The sequence below is a fragment of the Oncorhynchus tshawytscha genome, linkage group LG32, assembly GCF_018296145.1.
Source record: "Oncorhynchus tshawytscha isolate Ot180627B linkage group LG32, Otsh_v2.0, whole genome shotgun sequence".
Classification (NCBI taxonomy): Eukaryota; Metazoa; Chordata; class Actinopteri; order Salmoniformes; family Salmonidae; genus Oncorhynchus; species Oncorhynchus tshawytscha.
In genome coordinates, this window is record NC_056460.1 from 1,607,951 (window position 1) to 1,626,183 (window position 18,233).

Genomic DNA, 18,233 nt, shown 5'->3' on the forward strand with positions numbered 1-18,233 from the left:
TGCTACTTGTCAAAACAACAGTGTTTTTGGTGCTTGTGCAGTTTATAAGCTGCTTGTTTAAAAAAAATACAAGTAATATGATTATTGTGGCAGGTGTTTGTGTATATAGCACATGTTATGTTTAAGTTTTCAATTTATCCCAAACTGTTTCTGCATATTGGTTATTGATTTAGACACGTGTTTTGACATTGGGGATATCCCATCTAGCAAAATGTAATTGCAAAGATGTTGAAAATCAGACTATGCAACCAAATATTTCATATTTACAATTAATGTAACATTTAGTAATCATAATTATTATTATATATTTTGGGTACAATTATATTGATATTGTTGGCCTGCTTTTAGAATATCAGGGTTCATTCTCAGATGTGCCAACCCAAATGTACTAGAGCCTGACATTGGGGACTGGGCCCCGATCCAACAACATGCCTATCTAGTGAACCCTGAAAAGAGAGAGAAGCTCCACAGTGAGGTTGAAAGTTACTACGGATATTGCAGGAGTTTCCTCTTGAAATCAGATATGTCCGTGGTAAGGACAACTTGGTTGCTGATTGTCTCAAGGATGGGCAGTCAAAAATATTTGTGTTTTGCGTTTAGCCAGTGTGTTGCCATGGATCACAATTTATCTTGACTGCATGTGTTTCCGTATTGGAGTTGGGTTGTGTTTGGGCTCGTTCCAAGGGGATGAGAGTTCTGGAAGCTAGTGAGTTTTAGGATTCTATAGAAAGAAAAAATGAGAAACGATACGATTGTATACTATTATTTAAAATGTGTTCTCTTGTTTTTAATTTTTGACAGCCAGCAGATACCTTGTTTATATTGAAGGTGAAGCATTGTAGTTGATTATAATGTGAAATGGAAGTTGTTCTCTGTTGGTGGTGAGAAAACATGTCCAACAAAAATATAGGATATATTTGTTGTCTTAAGAGGGAAGGTGTTGCAGGCTTTGGTTTTTCCATTTATGTTTTGAGGTTGGACTTTAGCCCGTATAGCTCGTTAGCACGTAGGACGCACTGATTGGTGTCACCTCGTTAGTCAGTTTGTGTTACACCTGTGCTGGCTTGTCCATCTTGTTAGTGGGAAGGTGTTTCACCTGAGCTGGTCCAGGTTCTATTAAAGAGTGTCTGGCCCAGTGCGCCAGTTGTCTTGATAGATGTGGAGAGTCAACACCTTTAGTCGATCCACCTTTTTGGTTTAAGATGTTTTCTTTTTAGGTTGAAGTTTCTTTCTGAAGAGAGCTTTTTTTTTTTAAATGAATACAAACAAGCAAACCTGGTCGGTTCCGGGGATTGGTATAGCAAATACCGTAAGATTTTCATGGACTGAAAAGGAGATGGAACCTTGGGGCAGGGAAACTTTTGGAAGGACTATATTGATGGGATGCCTCAGGATAGAGGTGAAGGAAGTACTCTGCCTTCAAGGGAACCCGAATGAGAAGGCTTTCGATGTGACGTTTCACAAAGAGGAGAAACATGATGATGTATTGAAGATGGCAAAGGAAGCGGAGAAAACGGGACCCCTGTGCCATTATGCGGTGACCAGCCTGGCGAAGAACAACTTCAGGGTGGTCACCGTAACCATGTACAATCCGCATGTGAAAGATGAAGAGGTGAGGGCCTTTCTGGGGAGGTACATGGACAATGTCTCCTCAGCGAGGTACCTCAGGGACTCCCTGGGTTTCTGGAACGGGAGGAGAGGGTTCCAGGCGTTACTCAGGGAGTCCCCGAAGAGTGTGGATGGCTACCTCCATCCTCCGGCGATGTTCTCCCTGGGGGCTGACAGGGGAACACTCTACTATGCACGTCAGCCCCCGTTCTGCAGGCGTTGTATGGCCTACGGCCATATCCTGGCCTCGTGCAGCGCCAAGAAATGTCGTTTTTGTGGGTCGGAAGAGCACGAGGCCAAGGAGTGTGACGAGCCCAAGGCTTGCCACGGGTGTGGCTCGAAAGTACACCTGTGGCGTGATTGCCCGGCTCGTCACAGGTCATACGCGTCTGCAGCTGGGGGGGGAGCGGGGGATGGGGGGAGGAAAGAGGACGCATGCGGATTGTACGGATGGCACAGGGGAAAGGAAGGAGAAGGATGAAGAAGGGAAGAAGGAAGAGGCGAAAAGAAAGAGGAGAGAAGATGGAAAGAAGGAAAAAGGAGATTAAAAAGAAGGTGGAAGAACGTGGAGGAGCTGAGAAGAGGGAGAAGGGGACAGTGGTACGAGAAGGAGTGGAAGAAGGAACGGGGACAGTGACGGAGAAGGAGGGAGGAGTGGAGTTGGGAGGGGGGGGGGGAGGGGGGGGAGATGGGGGGAAGGGGGGGGGACAGCCTGCCAGGCTTCCTCGAGGTCGAAATGAGGGATTTGGTGGAGGAGTTAGCGGGGATGGGACGTTGTGTCTCCCCGCTACCTCCTTCACCAAAGAAGAAAGGGATGAAGAGGGGGAGCTTGGCAGGAAGTGAGAGGGAGGGGGTGTGGAGGGGGGGGGGCTAAGAGAGTGGCGGGGGGGGGGGTGTGGAGGGGAGGGTAATTTGTCCTCCCGGTTTGCCTCAGCCCCTTGCATTTTAGTGGATGACTCCAGTGAGGGGTCGGTGGGCTGTTTGCTAGAGGGATCCCAACTCCTGTTTGAGGAGATGGGGTCCCCTACATGCAGCCCCGAGGCAAACAGGGAGGGGGATGGTGGGTGGGGAGGGAGGACCCAACACACTGCCTGGGTCATGGGTTGGGATGGAGGACGGGGGGGGCGTCAGGAGAGGAGAGGACGTCCCCGCCGGTGGAGATGGACCAGGGGAGCATCGGGTGAGTCTCCTGTTTTTTTTTTTTTTTTTTTTGGGGTTTTTATTTGTTGTTAATAATTAAATGAATAGTTCTGTTTCTTTTTTTTTTAGTCTAAATGTTAGGGGTTAAGGAATAATGTTAAAAGGAGGGCGGTTTTTTGTTATTTAGAGGGTGTGGGGTTTGATTTCTGTTTTTTACAGGAGGTTCACCTGAGGGATGGTGGGGATGTGTGTAGATTTAAGAGGGAGTGGGATAAGGGGGAATCTTTTTGGGGCATAGGAGGGGTGCACTCAACAGGAGTAGGGATTTTGTGTGGGCATAGAGAGGTTAAAATAGAGAACACTTTTGTAATAATGCAGGGTAGAGTTTTGGGGATAGATGTTAAGTTTAGAGAAGCTAGATATAGGTTAATTGGGGTGTATGGGCCACAGGTGGCGGCAGACAGGAGGGAGATGGTGGACTGTCTGGCGCCCCTGTGTGTTACAAACAGGCACTTGGTGATAGGAGGAGACTTTAATATAGATTTAGGGGTAGGCGGTGATAGCAGTGCAGGTGCCATCTCTGGGCTAATGGCTTGCCATGGTCTGGTTGATGGTGGCCTGCACACTACTCCGGCAATGGTCGGTCCTACATGGCGCAACTCCAGGGGGGTTGCGCGGAGGCTCGACTACATTTTTGTATCCAGGTCTTTGGGTCAGTTGTCTGGGCGGCTGTTGCCTGTTTTCTTCACGGATCACGACGGGGTGTTCCTGCAGGTGGGGTCGCCAGTCTGCCTCTTCGGTAGGGGGTACTGGAAGTTAGATCGGGATATACTGGAGGAGCAGGCTTTCGTTGACGCATTTTTTTTTTCTTTCGGAGGCTTGACGGCCTCCGGTCCATGTGCGAGGGGTGTTAGAGTGGTGGGATTTAGTTAAGGTGAGGATTAGGGCTTTTATAATAGGATATTGTAGAAGGAAAAAAAAAGGGAGGAAAGGAGGGAGGTGGATCGTATCCAAAGGTTAATTGAACTCGAGTACGAGGCAGGCAACCTCGGCGGGTCGATTGACTGGGAGAGATTCGCAGCCCTAAAGGCGCAGCTCAGGGAGCTGCAGGAGCAGAAGGCTCGAGCTTTCCTGGAGCGTGCGCATAGTGGCTTTCTAGAACATAATGAGACTTGTTCCGCTATGTTCTTTAAGTCGGTTAGGGCCAGGCAGAGTAGGAAGGTAATGCATGGAGTTAGGGAAGAAAATGGTAGTATAGTAAGTAAACCAGAGGAAATGGTCAGGGTGACAACTGATCATTTCCAAGGTTTATTTAAGGAAAGGGAAATAGATGTAGAGCAGGGAAACGTGTTTTTAGAACACTTGTCCCGGCGGTTGCCAGAGGACATTAGAGACGTGATGGAGGCCCAGATCTCACGAAGAGGTTGAGAGCGCTCTTAGGAGGATGGGAAAAGGGAAGGTGCCTGGGATGGATGGGCTGCCGGCTGAGTTTTACCTCAAGTTTTGGGGTATACTTGGACCAGTGGTTCTCGAAGTCTTGAAGGCCATCCTTGAGACGGGGGTCCCGGGGATCAATGGCTGTTGGTGTGCTGTCACTTCTTTATAAGAAGGGGGAAGCAACTGACCTTGGCAACTGGCGGCCATTGACCATGCTGTGCGTAGATTACAAGATTCTTGCAAAGGTTTTAGCAGACCGGTTGCGCACAGCCCTTCCCTACGTCGTCCACGAGGATCAGACGTGCGGGGTAGAGGGCCGCTCTATAAGATGGAACCTACAGTTGATCAGGGATTCCATCGCTTGGGTTGAAGATAGAGGGCTGCCTTTAATGGTAGCAGCGCTAGATCAGGCGAAAGCTTTTGATCGCGTGAATAGATCTTTTCTATTCAGGGTGTTAGGTAGATTAGGATTTGGGGAGAAGTTTATAGGATGGATCCGTACTTTATATGTCGGAGCGGGGTGTCGAGTTAGTGTAAATAGTCACTTAGGTGACGTTTTTGACCTCTCGTCTGGGGTCAGGCAGGGATGCCCACTCTCGGCTCTCCTCTTCGTTCTGTACATGGAGCCTCTGGGGGCTGCCATTAGGGCAGACACAGGGGTGGAAGGCTTGTTGATCCCTGGAAGTGGTGGGCTGCGTGTTAAGATGACGCAGTACGCCGACGACACTTCCTTGCTGTTGTGCAAGGACTCATGCCTGACAAGGTCCCTTGCCATCTTTGGGGATTTCACCCGAGCGTCGGGAGCAGTTCTGAACCATGCAAAGTCTTCCGTCAAGTTTTTCGGAAGATGGCGCGGTAGAACGGATGTGCCTGGGGGGTTATCTCTCTGTGAAGGGGCCCTGAGGATTCTCGGGGTTCATTTTGAGACCTCCGGCTCAGCGACGCTAAACTGGAACATGCGTATCGCAGTGGTACAGAGGAAGCTAGCAATGTGGAAGGCTAGGTATTTGTCTTTTATGGGCAAAGTCCTGGTCCTAAAGGTGGATGTGTTGCCGTCTCTTTTGTATTTGGCATATATCTACCCATTGCCGGCTTGTCTGAGGAGGCCTCTAGTGAGGCTTGTGTTTCAGTTTATGTGGAGTGGCAGGTGCGAGTGGGTCGCCAGGGCACGCATGATCTGTCCCATCGGGGAGGGAGGTAGGGGGGTACCACATTTCCCCCTCAAGCTGGACTCAATTTTTGTTTCTTTCTTGTTAGCGGAGCTTGCTCAGCCAGTGATACACCCGTCCGGTTACCTCCTGCGGGTGTTCTTCTCGTATCAGGCGAGAAGCGTAATGGTGTGGTCTAACACGGGTCCTCGGGCGGAACAGCTGCCGTGGCACTTTGGTCATGCGGCCAAGTGGCTGCGTGCGCACCCCGAGGTTGAAGTTGCCCGAGTAGGTTTAGACCACAGGCACCTGTACGAGGAGGTCAGGCAGGCAGGGAGTCCTGCGCCCGTAGCGGGCATCTCGTCAGTGGTCTGGGAGGGAGTGCAGGCGCGGGGCCTGGACAACGGGCTCAAGGACCTGAATTGGTTGAGCCTTCATAAGCGTTTGCCGGTACTTTCCATCTTGTACCGGTATAGTTTGGTGCGATCCCCCACCTGTCCAAGATCTGCTTGTGGCAGGGAGGAGACTGTGCGCCATGCCTTCTGGGACTGTGCCTTTGCCGGACTAGTATGGGCTAGGGCACGGGTGATGCTAGGTGTGGTTAGGAGTGATTTTGTTTTGACATGGGCTAGGCTAGAGAGAGGCGTAGGGAGAGCAAAGGGAACGGATAGGGACAGGTTTCTGCTCTGGCTTCTCATGAGTCTCTTTAAAAGGGACTGTGGGAAGCCAGGAAGAATTTAGTCAAGACAGGGAGAGATTGGGGGTGGAAGGGATAGTGAGAAGGGTGGAAGGTGATTTGAGGGGGAGGATGAAGAGGGAGGAGAGGAAGTGGGGGAAGCATGCGGCACGGGAGAGGTGGAAAGGGGGTTTAGGGCTGGGAGTGTTAGAGTGAGTTTGGTAAGGGGATAGATTAGGGAAGGGGAGATAGGGAAAGGGTTAGGTATTGGTTAGGTATGACGGGGAGGGACGATGCTCCCCTGAGGTTTGTTTTTGTTTGATGTTTTTGTAAATAGAATTTTATTAAGAATGAATGAGAATTATGATTTTGTAATAGTATGAATGGTATTGATTGTAATAAATTATTTTAACCACCACCATTTTGGTTTGCTTCCTGTCTTTAAGTTTGGTGGGGTTTTTCTTTTGTTTGCCTCTTCTTGGGCAGATTTAGTGGCTGTCTTTTAAGTCCCAGTTGTTGTTACTAGTCAACTTTCAGTGGACACCCCCATAGTGTCTTTCAGAACCCCTCCTAAAACCCCACCTGTTTAGTTGTGGTTGTTGTCTGTGAAGTTCCCTTTCTATTTATTTTTTTGTTGCTGTTGGAGAAAAACAAGCTTATATTTTGGGTTGGATATTGCATCCAATTAATATTTTAATCAATGACATTTCTTTACAATGCTCATTAATCTTTCAGTTATTCTTCTGTTTTTTTTATTTTGTTGTGGTAAATATTTCAGTTTATTTTCTTTGTGAAGCCATTGTGTTGCATCCATGTCTGAAATGTGCTGTATAAATACAGCTTGATTTGAACATATTGTAACCCAATGACCAATGAAGAAATATGTGCAGAGCAACACATCTTAGTCCAACTTAGTATGAAAAACCGTATCAATCTGACTTCTCCAGCCTGCTGAAGGCGTGGTGGAGTGGTAAACACCACCCCCGACTCTACCAGGGGCTTGAGGTGGTCTCCCACAGCTCCTCTTAAATCATGTTCTTGACTGCCCCTGCAACACAGAAATAAACACATTTAGTTATATTATATAAAACACTAAAAGATATGGAGCATCAACGACCTCAGTTACACCTGGCACCTAAATGTGACTTCTGTCATCTGATCACTCCAAGCTGCATTAGGTTCAGATCTACCAGGATGGGCTTTTGACATCGTCTGGATGCAGTCAGGCCACTAAATATAAATAAGCAACGTAAAGAGGTGGGGTGAATGAGTGGGGAAAAGTACATTCTACACAAATGACCTTCATAATAGCAAAAACAAATGTCTGTCTGAGGGGAAAATAACTCATACAGGTGAAAGGGGTGAGAAATGACACCCATGTCAGTGGACAATTTGCACTAATGTACATAAACATAGATGATGGAACATATTCCCTTTTGCTTATGTGATGAACCACTAAGGGGACATAAACATTTACCATCTAAACCATGTGTGACCTTTCACCTCTCTGGCTGTAGAACTGTTCATCCTAACCAATCCCTCAACAGCTCTCTGACTGAGCTCCACCCTCACTGGGTCTTCAGAGGAGAGGAAGGCTGAGGAGGGATGGAAGGATCAGTCAGTCAAAAAAAGTGTAGAGCTGCTGTCTATGCTGTTTGACAAAATCACTATTTTAGTAGTTCATTAAAGTAAATTAGGATTTATGACTGCTGAATACCAACTATCAATCACTTACATAATTTATTTTCAGGTAGAGATACATCCTCGGGACGTCCCTAGTCCGTTGAAGTTGACATTTAAATTGGTTAAGTTAGGGGTTAAGGTTAGGGTTTAGGGTAGGGATTTCCCAAGGATTCCAGATAGCATTGACCATCATGCATTTTTCGGTCTTTTTTACATAGCAGGTGTAAAATAAACAGACAAGACAAGTGGGCACGCACTGCATTATGGTCATTGCAGTTCAATTATACCAATGGATGATGGAACATATTCCCTTCTTTTTCTTCCTTTATTTAAATTGACGAGTCAGTTAACAACTAATTGACGGCCTAGGAGCAATACCTTCCTAGACAATGTGCTGGTAATTATTATTATGTATTAGTATTAGTATTAGTATTATTAATTAGTATTATTATTATTATTATGCAGTAATTATTAATATGGCTCGTGGACCCTGTGTAACTTTACGATAAATAAAATACGGACTGCAGGCGACAGGCTCAGGACACGGTTGATTGGCTATCAGACAAGGTTCATTACACTTCTAGCTGGTAAGACTGGATTATACTATAGCTGAGATCCCAATACCCATGTAAACATAGCTTACTGACAGATCAATGAGGTTAGATCCCAATACCCATGTAAACATAGCTTACTGACAGATCAATGAGGTCAGATCCCATGTCAACATATCTTACTGGCAGATCAATGAGGTCACATCCCAATACCCATGTTTTGTGAACAGGTCGATTGTAGCGGTAGTCATTTCGACGGTGACGTACTTTACAGTTATTTAGACCGCAGTGGTTATTGGAGTTGTTGTTTCCTGGAAGAAACCGTTGTTGTGCATCATCTTTCAATGCTCCAACACCTGATAATGACCAAACCTGTATAGGCTATTTGGGAATTAAACTTTAATCAACCTGAAAGCGTTGCTTCATAGTAGAAACATCTGTTGGGTTGGTAGAATGTGGAAAGACCCACCTCATTGGTCAATATTCTATGTAGTAGAAACATCTGTTGGGTTGGCATCATTTAGAAGTAGTTTTAAAATTCATACTTATTACAAATCTGCAGTTGTCTGACTATTATATTATTATTTAATGAAATAAATGTAAAAATGCACTTTTTGCCTGGAAATAAAATAAACATTTATCTGCGTTTCCCACTCCAGTCAACAGGTGGCGATGTGAGTCTTTCAGGCGATGCGCGTCTTTCCGGCGACGGGATCAGCATGACGTATAATCCCGTGGACGGCACTCTTCTACAACAACATCTAGTCAGCCACCTCGGTAGCTTCCTAGCCGATACATTCAAGCTGTTCAGACTGCTTCGGTGTATATTTTCCTCTGTATTTTAAGCATAATTCTGTCATATAACTAGTTTCCCAATTTAATGTCATATTTCCGTTTCGTCAGGTAACGGTAGCTGGCTTGATAAATTAGCATATTAACTAGCTAGGTTAGCTGGCTAACTGGCTAACTAGCTAGGTTAGCTGGCTAACTAGCTGGCTAACTAGCTGGCTAACTAGCTAGGTTAGCTGGCTAACATCACCGACCATGGGGTCTCTAAACTACCCCCCTCCTGTTAAAGAAGAGGGTGTCTGCTGGACGGAGAAAGAAGCTCTGGGGCTGAACATTGTTGTGAAAGAGGAGAAGGAAGAAGAGGATGATGTGACAGTAAAACAAGAAGTAGAGGTTGAGGCTGTTACAGTGAAAGAAGAGGAAGACGCGCTCAGAGTGAAAGAGGAGGAGGATGCAATTTTTGGAGTGAAAGAGGAGGAAGGGGAGATGACTGTCACATTGAAAGAGGAGAATGAAGAACAGGAGGAGGAGACAGGTGATCTGATTAAAACCAGTAAGTACTGTCTTAAAAACAGGAGCACAAACTATTGTTGAACTGTTGCGTGTTTTTAAAGCAGCATTCTGCTGAATGTTTATGCTTGAATATGTTATGATTTAATGTAGGAATTGATAACTACACTGTAAGATGTGTATACCACCAAAGAGCAGGTCACCAACAAAACCTTAACAATGGATGAGCAAATTCACAACTTTAATGTCACTCAGAATTGACAAACAAGATATAAATGACACGGGATGTGTGTTGCTTATAGTAACCCGTGGGGGTGATGTATGTTGCTCTAGTAACCCGCGGGGGGGTGATGTGTGTTGCTATAGTAACCAGTGGGGGTGATGTGTTTTGCTATAGTAAACCGTGGGGAGTGATGTGTGTTGCTATAGTAACCCTTGGGGGTGATGTGTGTTGCTATTGTAACCCTTGGGGGGGTGATGTTTGTTGCTATTGTCATCTGTGGGGGAGTGAACACCCAGACAGTGGACATCTTTGAAAACAAAACCAGGAAGCGACTTCATCATTACCCAGAAATTATTTGATGTTGAGATTAAAAACATCTGCATTGGCCCTTTAATGTAAAATACATAAGGCTTCTTTCAATTAAATTAGTCAACAAGAAACAAAAATAATATTAACTACGACTACATACACCCGTCTAGTTAGCTGACCACTGATTTTCATTGCGATTCATGTAAGTTAAGTTAGGTTTTGGTTAAGTTGGTTAAGAGAGATTTCAAAAGAGTAATATGTACACATTTTGTGCAACATTCTGTATATTGTAAAATTAGACTGCGTGACACATTTAATTTAATATCCAACTTTTAACCTGAAATATAGCTAACAGTTTGCTAATGTTGCTAGTTTAACGTAGTTGCTAAATGTTGATATAACTGCTTAGTAACCAAAAAGGAAAGATATTGTAAGTGTTAGATAATACATATCACGAAAACAGCTGAATGTTGTCAAGCTATAGATAGATAAGAGCTCAGTCTATAAACATAACATTATCTATTATTATAGAGCTCTGCTAAGCCTATAAACATGACATTATCTATTATTATAGAGCTCTGCTCAGCCTATAAACATGACATTATCTATTATTATAGAGCTCTGCTCAGCCTATAAACATGACTGTGCTGCCATCCTGTTAGAAGGTAACAGATTATTTTATTACAATGGTTAAATTGGATTTTCATTGTGTTCAATGGTGTTATTTCCCCCGTAGTGGATGTTTCTGGTACTTAGAAAGACTACGCAAACAGGAAGTAGAGAATTTGTTCTGCACGCATAGAAGCAGCTACAAACAGCGCTACGGTGCAGGTCTTTCAATGTAGTTATTTCTTGTCACGCTTCAGCCTTGGAAAATATTTGTTTGTAAGTTCGATTCAAGAATTTAGTTAATGATGATAATCTTGTTATTGATAGAGTTGCTTACATATCAATGTTGGTTGGTTGCATTTACTCACAAATTGCAATGCCTTTAAATGTATGTCGTTAGCTGTATTACTTTGCTCGTGCGTCATGCAAACGAATTGTAAAATATACAATACTGTAGTTTTGTTACTGTTCCTAGTGTAATATGCTTTGTTATTCTACATAAATGGTTGTACATTATTAGAGTAATGAAAGGAGCCAATTACCATATGAGTAACAATTAGCTATATGGTTTGGCATCATGCCAGATGCATGGTACCTTAGCACGTGCTTTGTATTTATGCAACTTCAAATGTATAATGTACAGCTACAGTATGTCGGTGTGAATTGAATACTAAAGTATATTCTTTTCTGTATTTTGCAGTTTCACAACATAAACGTTTTCAATATATTCATTCAAGAAAAGTTATGCCTTGGGAGTTTTATTGAAGACTTAGTTGTTAGCTATCTGTCTAGTTTTGCATGGGAACGCAACTCAAGGGCAGAATAGTGAAAAAACATCATCACAGTGGGCTCAAGCACAAGAATAACTGCACACGGTGGTTATGTTTCTTCGTTCATCAGCCAACAAAGCCTCTTATCCTAGGGAAGACCAGCAGTCTACGATGCAACAACCAGAGCCAGGTGTTCAACAGAGAGAGATGGAAGAGCCTCTTCAGCACATTGGGACCAAGTCTCAATCTACAAGATCAAGGTCATCAAAACAGTCAAGCAGATCCTCAACGGCGAGTTCTGCAGCCGTCAAAGCACGCGCCAAGGCGGACGCAGCACGTGCACAAGTCTCCTATGCTGAGAAGGAAGCTTCTGTGATGAAACAAAAGGCAGAAATAGAGGCCAGCTTGTTGAAGCAAAAAGCTGACCTCGAGGCAAGTTTATATGTTCTCCAAGTTGAGAGAGCAGCTGCTGCTGCGTTGGCTGAAGCTGCAGCCTTTGAAGAAGCTGTAGAATCAGAACGCAGAGAGCTTCGCAAAGAACTAGACACAGGGACACAGCCCTTAAGTCCAGTCCAACGTACATGTGAGTATGTGCAACAACATGCTAGGCCCTACTTTGCTGAACTTCCATTTGAAGTGGAGAAACAAGAGGTTAGTGTTGACCCAGCTACATGCCATAATCAAGAAAGTAGCAAACAGAACATGAGCAGAGACTCTCTGTTCAAAAGAAATGAACAGCAGCATGGTGGAAATGGAAAGCAAGCCCACTTCCAGTCACACACACAAAACGTCCCTGAGTCACAAGTGGCACCAGACCTCATCAAGTACCTCCTACGCCGTGAGATGGTGATTTCCGGACTCCTGAAGTTTGATGATCGCCCTGAAAATGATTGGGCATGGAAAGCATCCTTTCTCAATGCGACCAGAGACTTGAATTTATCAGCCAGGGAAGAGTTAGATCTAATTACCAAGTGGCTAGGGGCAGAGTCGTCTGAGCAAGCAAACAGAATTAGATCTGTCCATATTTTCAACGCAACAGCAGGACTTAACATGGTCTGGCAACGACTAGAAGAGTGCTATGGTACACCCGAAGTGATCGAGAATGCACTGTTGAAGAAAATTGATGATTTTCCAAAACTGGCTAACAAAGACAATCACAAACTAAGAGAACTAGGTGACATTCTTCTTGAACTGGAGTGTGTTAAAGTAGAAGGGTACCTTCAAGGCCTCGCTTATCTGGACACATCTCGGGGGGTAAACCCTATTGTAGAGAAACTTCCATTCAGTTTACAAGAAAAATGGATAGCACAGGGATCCAAATATAAGGAGGACTATCGGGTAGCATTCCCACCATTCTCGTTCTTCTCGAGATTCATCAGGAACCAGGCGAAAATTAGAAATGACCCCAGCTTCACCCTCTACACCTCAACTAACCAGGTGTCCATGAAAAGTGAGAAACCTGCCAGGTACAGCAGCAAGACACCTGTGAATGTATACAAGACAGATGCGTCATCTGAGGCCTCAGACCACCAAACCAAACCCAGTAAGACAAAGGTTGAAAACCCTGACCATCACTGCCCAATACATAACAAGCCTCATCTTCTTAAAAAGTGTTGTGGGTTTAGATACAAAACTCTAGATGAGCGCAAATCATATCTCAAAGACAATGGCATTTGTTTCTGATGTTGTGGGTCAACTCAGCACAGAGCTAAAGACTGTAAGGTTTCAATCAAGTGCTCTGAGTGCGACAGTGACAGACATCTTGCTGCTCTGCATCCAGGCCCAGCCCCTTCAAATACAGACACCGCTACAGCAAAGACCGAGCATGGCAGGGAGCAAGGTGACGATGCTCTTCTATCTGTCACCTCAAAGTGTACGGAGATCTGTGGTGAGGCAGTCAATCCAAGATCATGTTCAAAAATATGCCTAGTCAAAGCTTATCCGGCTGGGAAAAGAGAGAAAGCTGTCAAAATGTATGTAGTGCTTGATGAACAGAGTAACAAATCTCTGGCCAAGACAGAGTTTTTCAATCTCTTCAACATCAATGACAACTCTGCTCCATACACCATGAAGACGTGTTCTGGGGTAACAGAGACTTTAGGCAGGAGAGCCGTCAACTTCATGGTGGAGTCTATAGATGGACACATTCAGCTCACTCTCCCTACTCTGATAGAGTGTGATATGATGCCAGATGATAGGATGGAGATTCCCTCCCCCGACATTGCGTATCATCATCCCCATCTGCAACCAGTTATGGACAAAATTCCAGCTGTGTACACCCAGACTCTCCCATCCTCCTGCTCTTAGGACGAGACATCTTAAGGGTACACAAGGTACGAGAGCAAATCAATGGGCCCCACAACACTCCTTATGCACAGCGACTCGACCTCGGGTGGGTCGTCGTGGGTGAGGTCTGTCTGGGAACGGCTCACCGACCAGCCAATGTTAACGTGTTCAGGACAAACATACTTCAAAATGGTCGCACATCCTATCTGAGCCCTTGCCCTGACATCATCCAGGTAAAAGAGAACTACAACAGCGTAGCTCAGAAACACATCTCTCCCTCTACAGTGCATTCGAGAGATCCAAGCACAACTGTGAACACAGACAGCCTGGGATGTTTCGTGTTCGACAAAACACAAGACGAAGATAAACCAGCACCATCAGTGGAGGACAAAGCCTTCTTGGACATTATGGACAAACAGGTTTTCCAGGATGATGGAAACAACTGGGTGGCTCCACTACCCTTTCCCCCCGCTAGACGTCGCCTTCCTAATAACAGGGAGCAGTCCATGAACCATCTCACATCACTTCGCAGGACTTTAGACAAAAAGCCTGACATGAAGCGTCATTTTATTGACTTCATGCAAAAGATGCTGGATAACGACCAAGCCGATCCTTCACAGGCACTAGAGGGAGACGAAGAACGTTGGTATCTGCCCATATTTGGTGTTTATCCATCCACAAAAGCCTGAACAAATAAGAGTAGTATTTGACTCCAGTGCTAAGTGTCAAGGCGTGTCACTTAACGATGTTCTGCTCAGTGGTCCAGACTTAAACAACACACTCTTGGGTGTCCTAATGCGTTTCCGCAAGGATTGCATTGCACTAACAGCAGATGGGCAACAAATGTTTTACTGTTTTGGTGTACGTGAGGATCACAGAGATTACTTAAGGTTTCTCTGGTATGAAGATAGCAACCCAAATAGAAACATAACTGAATATGTTATGCCCCTGAAAACAGGGGAGAAATAATCACGAGAGTGATACGGTGTTGTATTCTCAATTCAACGTTTAGTTCAATCATTTCACAAAAGTAACACATTACAAAACAACAGAAAAACCATTATACAAATAACACAGCAAAATATCTTATTAACAACGTACATGTTCATTCACAATCGACATAAAATGGCAGCTACTCTCAGTACGATGCTATTCTTCACTTCAACCGAGCAGGGCTAATATTACTCTCTTCAAACTTAACTCTAACTTCCTCAAGACGTTACTAAGACACACCTTAAACACTCTTGACATGTTAGTGAGTTATAACATTTAAATTACTATTTTTATCATCAATAAAGTACCTGAAAACAGGGGAGAAATAATCACGAGAGTGATACGGTGTTGTATTCTTAATTCAACGTTTAGTTCAATGAGAAAAGACCTCGATTTTCCCCAGGAATATGGGTGGAGACCAGAGCAATCGATCTCCGGCTCATAGATTAAGAGCATTTCGTAGATGACAGATGAACACTTTTAGGCACCACAAAATAAAGTAATCAATATAACGTTTACACATTACTCTCACAATTCGTACCCTTTGACAGATTTTAACACAATTATATGAATGTTATCAATCTCTATCAACTAATACTGAATGCATCTTCTTTTTAACCTTAGATGTTTTAAGATCCTCACATACTATGAACTTACTAATACTTTTTAATGTATAACAGGCTATGAATATTTCCTTTAACCTGTCACAAATACAGGATGAAAGTCCATGTATTTGGGAACAGCCCTTCACCAGCCGTAGCCATCTACTGCATGAGACGAGCAGCGCTACAGGGTGAGATGGAACACGGGTCAGAACCCAAGCAATATGTAGTGAGGAACTTCTACGTCGATGATGGTCTGACATCAGTAGTTACTACAGAAGAAGCTATCAACATTCTAAGAAAAACACAAGCAATGTTGGCGGAGTCCAACATGAAACTACACAAGATTGCATCCAATAGCAAAACAGTTATGGAAGCCTTCCCTATGGAGGACCGTGCAAAAGACTTAAAAGATCTGGACCTAGGAGTGGATCCTCTCCCCTTTCAACGGAGTCTGGGACTTTCCTGGAACCTGGAAACAGACAGCTTCTCATTCCAGGTGTCCCACAATGAGAAGCCTTTTACGCGGAGAGGCATCCTGTCCACAGTGAATAGTCTTTATGACCCCTTGGGTTCGTGGCTCCAATAACCATGCAAGGTAAAGCCTTAATCAAGAGAACTCTCTTCTGATCAGAGTGAGTGGGATGCCCCTCTTCCCACAGAAAAAGAAGAGAAATGGAAAAAGTGGAAGCAAGTTCAGTGTCTCGCTGACACCTTTTGGAAAAGGTGGAGACAAGAGTACCTGACAACGCTGCAGAGACGTAGAAAAGGGACAGCAGAAAAGCCAAATGTAAAAGTGGGAGATGTTGTCTTATTGAAAGACAGTCAGGCACACAGAAATGACTGGCCAGTCGGGCTTGTGGTAAAAACCTTTCCCAGTACTAACAAAAAGGTTAGGAAAGTAGAACTAAAAATTGTCAAGCAAGGAGCTGCTAAGGTGTTTCTGAGACCAATCTCAGATATTGTTGTTCTTCTTTCTGAAGCATCCTAGAGACAAAAGATAAAAATAGAAAGGACATTATTTGTTTCTTGATATGTTTTATTTCATAGTGGCACAATTTCATTATACCAGGCGGGGAGTGTGCTGCCATCCTGTTAGAAGGTAACAGATTATTTTATTACAATGGTTAAATTGGATTTTCATTGTGTTCAATGGTGTTATTTGCCGCCTAGTGGATGTTTCTGGTACTTAGAAAGACTACGCAAACAGGAAGTAGAGAATTTGTTCTGCACGCATAGAAGCAGCTACAAACATTATTAGAGTAATGAAAGGAGCCAATTACCATATGAGTAACAATTAGCTATATGGTTTGGCATCATGCCAGATGCATGGTACCTTAGCACGTGCTTTGTATTTATGCAACTTCAAATGTATAATGTACAGCTACAGTATGTCGGTGTGAATTGAATACTAAAGTATATTCTTTTCTGTATTTTGCAGTTTCACAACATAAACGTTTTCAATATATTCATTCAAGAAAAGTCATGCCTTGGGAGTTTTATTGAAGACTTAGTTGTTAGCTATCTGTCTAGTTTTGCATGGGAACGCAACTCAAGGGCAGATTAATGACATTATCTATTATAAAAGAGCTCTGTTCAGCCTATACACATGACATTATCTATTATAAAAGAGCTCTGCTCAGCCTATACACATGACATTATCTATTATAAAAGAGCTTTGTTCAGCCTATAAACATGACATTATCTATTATTATAGAGCTCTGCTCAGCCTAAAACATCACATTATCTATTATTATAGAGCTCTTATTATGACATCAAGACATTCCCTGAGGAATTAGATTTGGAGCTCTACATCATTTGTTTTTAAATCTCACTGTCACCAAGTTTATTTTTAATGATGTAATGTTGTGAAAACTGACCTCAGGTTATTGAGGGATCTTATTTATTTAATGCAGGTGTCATTCAGGTCTCTCTGTTTAACTAAATAATCTGTTTGTCTTTGGCAGGAGAGAGACCAGACTCTGACAGCGGGAAGAGTTCCTCAGAGGAAACAGACCTGGAGACGCCTAACCAACACCACTGCTCCCACTGTGGAAAGAGTTTTAGGTGGTTTGGGAGCCTGAAAATGCATGAGAGAATACATACAGGAGAAAAGCCCTACCACTGTTCCCACTGTGGAAAGAATTTTACTCAGTTCGGGGCCCTGGTTGGGCATGAGAAAACACACAGGAGAGAAGCCTTATCACTGCTCCCACTGTGGAAAGAGTTTTAGGTGGTTATGGGTCCTGAAAAAGCATGAGAGAATACACACTGGAGAGAAGCCTTATCATTGTTCTCACTGTGGGAACAGTTTTAGGTGGTTAGTGAGCCTGACAACGCATGAGAGAATACACACAGGAGAAAATACTTTCCATTGTTCCCAGTGTGAAAAGAGTTTTAGGTGGTCAGGGAGTCTAAAAAAGCATGAGAGAAAACACACAGGCGTAAAGCCTTTCCAACATACTAATACACAGGAGGAGAAGATATACCACTGCTCTCATTGTGAAAAGACATTTTCCCAGTCAGAGGACCTGAAAACACATGAGAGAATAGAGAGACTGTGTTCTGACTTGTGTTTTTGACTGCGAATTTGTGTTTTTGTTTGGACTGTCAGACTTGAGTTTACTTTTTGTAATGTTAATTAATCAATTAATCCATTGTTTGAAAGGATTAAAAATACATTGAAAACATCAAAAATACGTTCTGTATACCACTACAATCTACAACGCCATGTAAAAACAAGATGACATGGAGGTTAAATAAAGTGTGCTTTATCAATGGAACATATTGTGACTTGTCCACTTTGGGGCGCTGTAGAGTCATAATATCCATAACAACTACAGGTCAAACAGGGAAATGGCTCCAATCGTTTATCCACCATTCATTTTTCCCATAGAGC

The 18,233-nt window shown here is 43.8% G+C and overlaps 1 protein-coding gene across 1 annotated transcript; it reads left to right on the top strand.

Annotated features, from left to right (window-relative positions):
• The first annotated feature begins 8,945 nt into the window (after positions 1-8,945).
• On the top strand, positions 8,946-17,641 carry LOC112230437 (zinc finger protein 530-like). Its single transcript, XM_042310881.1, has 2 exons — positions 8,946-9,585; positions 17,302-17,641. Exons 1-2 carry the CDS (start codon positions 9,288-9,290, stop codon positions 17,565-17,567), a joined length of 564 nt encoding a protein of 187 aa, XP_042166815.1. The 5' UTR covers positions 8,946-9,287; the 3' UTR covers positions 17,568-17,641.
• Positions 17,642-18,233: the final 592 nt, after the last annotated feature.